Source organism: Felis catus, chromosome A3 (genome assembly GCF_018350175.1).
Source record: "Felis catus isolate Fca126 chromosome A3, F.catus_Fca126_mat1.0, whole genome shotgun sequence".
Classification (NCBI taxonomy): domain Eukaryota; kingdom Metazoa; phylum Chordata; class Mammalia; order Carnivora; family Felidae; genus Felis; species Felis catus.
Window position 1 is genome coordinate 80,122,225 of NC_058370.1, and position 7,954 is coordinate 80,130,178.

The 7,954-nt window shown below is 40.4% G+C and overlaps 1 protein-coding gene across 5 annotated transcripts in view; it reads left to right on the forward strand.

Moving 5' to 3' along the window:
- B3GNT2 (UDP-GlcNAc:betaGal beta-1,3-N-acetylglucosaminyltransferase 2) overlaps positions 1 to 7,641 on the forward strand; it is a 28,043-nt gene extending 20,402 nt beyond the window's left edge. For 4 of the 5 annotated variants that reach the window (XM_023251702.2, XM_023251700.2, XM_023251701.2 and 1 more), the window contains one exon: positions 5,102 to 7,641. In XM_023251702.2, the coding sequence (XP_023107470.1) occupies positions 5,111 to 6,304 (1,194 nt within the window). In that variant the 5' untranslated portion in view covers positions 5,102 to 5,110 and the 3' untranslated portion in view covers positions 6,305 to 7,641. Of the gene's footprint in view, positions 1 to 4,490; positions 4,515 to 5,101 lie in introns of those variants that run through there. The other variant, XM_006930127.4, reaches the window with a different exon arrangement.
- The last annotated feature ends 313 nt before the right edge of the window (positions 7,642 to 7,954 follow it).

Sequence of the window (7,954 nt, forward strand, 5' to 3'; positions counted from 1 at the left end):
ATTTTAATTGCAAAATAAAGAAGAAAGTTGTTTTCCGTTACACAGAACCAACTGAAGCGTTTTAGAAATTTCAAAACTGTTCAGTCCTTATTGGGGAGCAGAAGGTGAAAGGCTAAGGTTGTTAGCATTTGGGATTTCTTCCTATTTCTGTTACTCATAAGAAAAATTCTGTGTTTCACAGAGTTGTATAACATCTTGCCCAGCTTTGGGGTAAGTTTTCTTACTCAAATTCTTTTTAAGCAATGTAACTTCCTGCTCAGAAAAGGACACGTATTGGTTTTATGTCTGTAATGGGAATATTTAGTCAGATATTCAGAGAGCTTTTTCCCACAGATATTTTTATGGGGGTCACTGTTTTGTCCTCCTTTCCATGAACTTTGGTTTGTAGTAAGAGTCTACCAAAAGCAGAGTTCTCATGAGAGGGACTGTGCCCAGGTCACAAATGAAAGATGACTTTTAAACTTCATGGAAAACTATAGTTGAGAATCTTGGTTTTCCCATCTTTTTTTCTCAGGTTGGAAGAAAACGTCCTTTAGCAAGTAGTGGGTAAGCGTTAGCCTGAGCTGCATGTTTGGGAATTTGGACAAGTAAGGCTGGCCTATTCTCAGAAGGGGGGCTGGGAGCTTCTAGGCACTCGCATTTCCTTTTCTTTGGAGAGTCTTAGTAATGATCAAATGTACCTTGGTACATTTGAGCTAACAAACAGAGTTTTCCTGTGCTTTGGGTTTTTTTCAGTCTTGAGCCAGCCCTCGTAACCTTGCTGTTGACCAGGGTCAGATTACAAGAATGTGGCTGTGTCTTGTAGAAAAAGGAGGAGATCCAAAGAGCCCTGGATTGGAAACCGAAAAACTGTATCCTCTCACCCTTGTCACTTAACTCTTATATAATATTTGGGCAGCTCAGTTAACCCTCTCTGAGCCTCCATTTTTCTCACTGTTGAGGCGCCGTCCTTTCAGCTTCCCTTAGGGGTGCAAATGGGAAATGGGCAGGAAAATGCCCTTCAGCCTGGAATCCTTGAGCAGATGTAAATAAAGTGAGGATGGTGTCCCTTTGAGAGGCGTAAAGCTCTGTCTTGCCCGAGGTGGTGGGAAGTCCTGTCTGGGTCTTGATCATGGAAATAAAAGCCTGAATTGCAGTGGATGAAGTTGGGTGGCAAGCCTGATGTATTCCTCCAAATATTCCCGAAAGAAGGATGGGTGCTTTTCGTGATAGAAACTTCAGAGCATCACTTCAGACAGTTATGGCTGGACTCCAGATAGCCATAACCCTGCCCCATAACCTGGATGTACAACCAGCTCATGCAGCTCATTTATCTGGGATCGTCTCCCGTCTTACTCACTCTGAATCTTTCCCTAGGAAAATTAACTTAGAGGTTCACAACCTGCTATGTAAAGTACTGTGCTTTCCTTTTTTCTTCTTTAAACTGCCTTCTTTTACTCTGGAAATTTCAGAAGTAGTCTACTGATATCCATATTCCTTTTCTGAGTTGAAAATGCCTGAGTTGAAAATGGAGTTAGCTGCCCCATAGTGTGTGCTGTTTTTTCTTGGTTACCTTCGGAATCTTTGTCCTCATTGTAGTCTTTCTCCATTCACCCTCATACTTTTCCTTATTGCCCTTCCTTCAAGCTGTTTACACGAAGTGCCCAAGATGTAGAGATCAGAGATACTGGGTCAAATGCTACTGTAGCTGTAGGAGAGTTATCCCAATTTAGAGAAAATTGCTTGTTTTTGAAAACTATTTTGTTTCAATTTAGAAGCCAAAAAAAAAAAAAAAGGCAAAACAAAAAACAACCCTTAAAATTATGATTTATTTTCTAAGAAGATGGCAATTTCTTTAACTGTATGAGGTACCCATGCAAGTATATTCTAAGTGTCCATTTGAGTTCTCTTGTCCTTTCAAGTAAGGCCCAGAGTAAAGGGGTTTAGGTTGCCAAAGATGTATTGGACTGAGACCTTCAGTTTGATCATTAGGTTTGCCCAAAAGCTCATTTTAAATTTTTTTTTTTTTTAACGTTTATTTATTTTTGGGACAGAGAGAGACAGAGCACGAACGGGGGAGGGGCAGAGAGAGAGGGAGACACAGAATCGGAAACAGGCTCCAGGCTCCGAGCCATCAGCCCAGAGCCTGACGCGGGGCTCGAACTCACGGACCGCGAGATCGTGACCTGGCTGAAGTCGGACGCTTAACCGACTGCGCCACCCAGGCGCCCCTCAAAAGCTCATTTTAAAGGAGCTAACCTGAGGAGGGTGTGGACTCTAGACCTGGGTATGGGTGTTTGAATTATTCAGGTTGTGTGTGCCTTGGGGCCCTTTAAAACTGGAATTAAGGAGTAAGGAATGTCTTGTGGTTTTTTACTACGTTATCTGGAGGAAGTTTATTTAACTAGGCCCTTTCTTGGTAGCTCAGTGGTGGGGTTCTGGAGGGGTAGGTAGTGGTTCAGAAGGGAGGGGAGATTTGAAGTGGGATGGGGGCTGCTTATTGGATGAGTTGGGGGCACCCACATAACTTGGTCATCTGCCATGTTTTCTAGATGTGCAAAAGCTTTAGAAGTATGGGGTAGGGGCCATTGTGTGTGTGTGTGTGTTGTGTGTGTGTGTGTGTGTGTTTTAATATACTTTATTTATTTATTTATTTATTTATTTTTTTGAGAGAGAGAGAGAGAGGGGCAGAAGGAGAGAGAGAGAGAATCTTAAGTAGGCTCAATGCTCATTGGAGACCCAATGTGGGGCTTGATCTCACAAACCTGGGATCATGACCTGAGCCCAAATTAAGAGTTGGACACTTGACCTACTGAGCCACTCAGGCGCCCCCTGTTGTTTTTCTTAAACAGCTTTTACTTCTTTGTCTATAATCAAAGCTGTTGAGCAGTGGTAAACAGAAGCAATTGGTATATGTGCTACCGAAGCTAGCACATAAACAGAAGCAATTAGATGAGGACCTACTAAACAGATTTTAAAAGACAAAAGAACTTGTGAATTCCAACCCATCTCATCTGGGCTGTCCAGCATGTGATAGCTTCATAGCATTCTCAGCATAACAAATACTTTTACCTTGGGACTATCTGTTAGAACCCAGTAAACTTAAATATCTTCTTATATTAAAAAAAAAAATAGGGGCGCCTGGGTGGCTCAGTCAGTTAACTGTCTGACTTTGGCTCAAGTCATGATCTCGCGTGGTCTGTGAGTTCCAGCCCCGCGTCGAGCTCTGTGCTGACAGCTCAGAGCCTGGAGCCTGCTTCAAATTTTATGTCTCCCTCTCTCTCTGCCCCTACCCTGCTTACGCTCTCACTCGCTCGCTCTCTCAAAAATAAACATTAAAAATTAAAAATAATAAACACTATTCTTTGAAATAGGCACCCAGCTTTGTTTCTAGAGGTCAGAGGAGACTGACTAACTACCCTTTGATTTGGTGGCCTTGGAACCTGGTTGCCTTGGCTGGGATTCCAGCTCTGCCTGTAACAGCTACTTCTTTAAATCTGTTTACTCAGGTATAAAATGGGAATAAAGGTAACCACACCTACTTCATAGATTCACTATATCAAGTAAGGTATTACACAGTGCCTGGGACACAGTACTTCTTAGGAATTCTTTTCTAAGGATAGATTCTCAGTGATAGAATTAACCTGGTAAGAACATTCCTTGCAGTGTATTACCATTCCTATTTTTTTGGGTTGTCAAGTTTATGCTTCTTGTATAAGTCATCCATCACAGTAGTGCTCGAACTCTGGAGTTACATCCCTGGCAAATAAACTATTTTATTGCTCTTTCTTCTGTTGCCCACAGCCTGAAATCTATTCTTGGCCTTTGATATTTCACGAAAATGTCATTTTCATTTCCCTTTTCGTTTTGCTATGAACAGCAGAGATCTTAAGTATGCAATTTGATTTTTGACAAATGTGTACATCCATGAAACCCTCATCCAGGCCAAGATATACATACTACATTTCTGTTCTCTGGAAAGTTCCTTCCTGCCCCATTCCAGTCAAAACCTCTATCTCTATCATTTTCAGGTTTTTAGATCCTAGGTTAATCTTGCCTTCTTGAACCTAACATATATGGAATTTGAGGTCTTCTTTAAAAAAACAAAAAACAAAACAAAAAACCCCCTAACATTTCTTTGTTTGTTTATTTTAAGTAATCTCTGCACCAAACATGGGGCTCGAACTCACGACCCCAAGATCAAGAGTAGCATGCTCTACTGACTGAGCCAGCCAAGTGCCCCTGTGGTCTGTCTTTCATGCACAGTGTACTATTGTAGCTAGTAGTAGTTTTATTGCTGGGGGTTATTCCATTGTATGAAATACTACGGTTTGACAGTCCGTTCTTCTGTTGGTGGTATTTGGGTTGTCCTCAGTTTTTGGCCAGTAGGATAAAGCCAATATGAGTCTTGTCATTTTGTTTCTCTTAATACTCAGTCTCATCCAACTCCTAGCCCTGCAACCCTGGCCAAGCATCTTAATCTCTCTGCCTTGGTTTCCTCATCTATAAAAGTGTGGATGGAGAAACAATTCAGGGTTGGTATTACCATTTTCTAAAAAATGAATAAAACAAAATAGAAAAAAATCTGTGAATTACACGGAAACTCACACATTGTAACACACATGAATACAGTTCTGTGTGTGAACTGGGTCACAATATAAAATGTATTTGTTATGAATTGTGAGTGAATCAGTTTGCAACACACTGGTTTGTATGTGTGTCCTTGTAAGCAAGGCAGTTGAACACCTGTGGGGTTACTTAGTAAATGTATATCTTTGCCTTCAGGTGTCTAAAACAAGCCACTCTATTAACAGTCACTTACGTACTGCTTGCTGTGGGCCAGCTACTGTTTCGAAAGCTTTTCATATGCAACCATTCTATGAAGTGAGTTATTTTCCCCATTTTATAGATGGAGAAACTGAGACATCAGTTATACAACGTGCCCACAGTCACAGAGCTAGAATAGTAGGGCCATGATTTGAACCTAGGCAGTATGAGCCTCGAATCTGTGTTCCAAACCACTATTCCAAAGAAGATAAAGACAAAGAGGCAAGTGACATATGTCAGCAAATGCAAATTAATAAGTACCTAATTAATACAGTGCTCCTCCTTTTTATTCCAGATATGAGAAATGAGTGTTGGACGTCGAAGAATAAAATTGTTGGGTATCCTGATGATGGTTAATGTCTTCATTTATTTGATTGTGGAAGTCTCCAAAAGCAGCAGCCAAGAAAAAAATGGAAAGGGGGAAGTAATAATACCCAAAGAAAAGTTCTGGAAGATATCTGACCCCCCTGTGGCATATTGGAACAGAGAACAAGAGAAGCTGAACAGGCGGTACAATCCCATTTTGAATATGTTGGCCAACCAGACGGGGGAAGTATACGGGTTTTCCAACATAAGCCATCTAAATTTTTGTGAACCTGACCTGAGGGTCATGTCAGTCGTTTCAGGTTTCAGCAATTTGCCAGACAGATTTAAAGACTTTCTACTGTATCTGAGATGTCGAAATTATTCACTACTTATAGATCAACCGGATAAATGTGCAAAGAAACCCTTCTTGTTACTGGCTATAAAGTCCCTCATTCCACATTTTGCTAGAAGGCAAGCAATTCGGGAATCTTGGGGCAGAGAAACCAACGTGGGGAACCAAACTGTAGTGCGAGTCTTCTTACTGGGTCAGACCCCGCCAGAGGACAACCACCCGGACCTGTCAGATATGTTGAAATTCGAGAGTGAGAAGCACCAAGACATTCTTATGTGGAACTACAGAGACACATTCTTCAACTTGTCCCTGAAAGAAGTGCTCTTTCTCAGGTGGGTGAGCACTTCCTGCCCAAATGCCGAGTTCGTTTTCAAGGGCGATGACGATGTTTTTGTGAACACGCATCACATCCTGAATTACTTGAATAGCTTATCCAAGAACAAAGCCAAAGATTTGTTTATAGGTGACGTGATCCACAATGCTGGACCTCATCGGGATAAGAAACTGAAGTACTACATCCCAGAAGTTGTTTACACTGGTGTCTATCCGCCTTATGCAGGGGGAGGTGGATTCCTCTACTCTGGCCACCTGGCCCTGAGGCTGTACAATATAACCGACCGGGTCCTTCTCTACCCCATTGATGATGTTTATACTGGAATGTGCCTTCAGAAACTCGGCCTCGTTCCAGAGAAACACAAAGGTTTCAAGACATTTGATATAGAAGAGAAAAACAAGAATAACATTTGTTCCTATGTAGATTTGATGTTAGTACATAGTAGAAAACCTCAAGAGATGATTGATATCTGGTCTCGGTTGCAAGATGCTCATTTAAATTGCTGAAATATATACAAACTAAGTTTTGCATAGAAAGACATATCTTGAATAGTTCCCATGTTGTGTTCTTTCACATTAGGGGTAATACCTATGTTAAACCATCAGAACTGCCTTCATTAGTAGTATCCATTTGAGGGCCTCTATACCCTCTGGTGTGGTACTTTCTGGAGAGGGAAAGCAGAAGATTGTTAACTTTTCACAGAGGATATGCTGGGAAAATTGGTTCCAGTCCTTCCTATGGCTAGTGGCCATTGTTTCCTAATTTGCCTTCCTTCTTAGCTGAAATCATTTATGTTTCTGGAATTTCCGGGTTTAGGTTATTTATGTTTTGCCCTCATGTGAGAGTATTCTTACTTTCCATTATAATGACTGAATTATCTGCAACTTAGGTGTTTATAGACATGCTGGCTACAAAGACCTTGTTATACATGATTCGGTGGTTTTTGTTAAATGCAATTCCATTTATTTTCATGAAATTTGGATGAATTTTTAAAATAGTCTACAAAAATTAACTTCTGTCAAAATTTCCTGCCACCCCAACAGTATTTTCTTGTTTTAGTAGGTCAGTTAATTTTGCAAAATGAGAATCACTGTGTGACATTTATCCGGTGTACCTTGTTACATGGTCTTATGACCGTCCTAAGGAGAAAGCTTAACTGTCCTGATATTTGGTTTGCTGGGTGGTACCGTGATAATTCTCTAATTTTAGTATTTGAAGATCATGAGTATGATTCCATAATGGTCATCAAAAGATTGAATTGACCCTGGCAGCCATATTGTGCTTAGGAATTTTCGATGTGGACCAGGAAGGCATTTGTAATTTCTGAACTTCAAGTGAAAAGATTGAAATTGCAGACCTTCTCGTGAACGGATTGTCAGTTTAAAACTCCGGGATTCTATTCTTGCCATATTTCCACATGTCACGTATACAAAATTATTCTGAGTAGTGACTGCTTCCCTGTCTCAGTGTAGAAGTGCCTGTGTTTTTATTTATTGTTCAGATCAAAGACCAAAACATTTTCTTAAATATATTTTGTGTAATATTTTATTTGTATACAGTGTTGTTGATGAAATATTTAACTAGAGCATGATATTTTAAGTGTTAAGGTGTAACATATGTTAAATAAAGCTAACTGTTATTTTTGAATTTTAAAATTTGGCTTTTTTGGGGGGAGGGGTCTGTGAACTACTAGAGTTGATAAAATTCTGCCAAACTGTTGCTTACATATACTATCTTGTAACATGCTTTCTTGAAATATTTTTGTGTTTATAGAAATGATGCTTCTTACCAGATGTGATACTGGGGATTGTAAGATGATGGAAATAAAGTCACTGTATTTTTACTTGTCTTGTGTCATGTGTAATAATCTATGATCTCTTCTGTTTCCTGTATTTGATTACATTTTCCCAAAAGAGACCATTTTTTTTTCCACCCAGAAACTATTAATAGCAATATTGACCTATAAGTTTTTCTCTGTCTCAAGGGGTCCTCTGTCTTTGCGTTTAAAATTCTTAAAAGTGTTGGGGCGCCTGGGTGGCTCAGTCGGTTGAGCATCCGACTTTGGCTCAGGTCATGATCTCGTGGTTGACGAGCTCGAGCCCCATGTTGGGCTCTGTGCTGACAGCTCAGAGTCCAGAGCCTGCTTCAGATTCTGT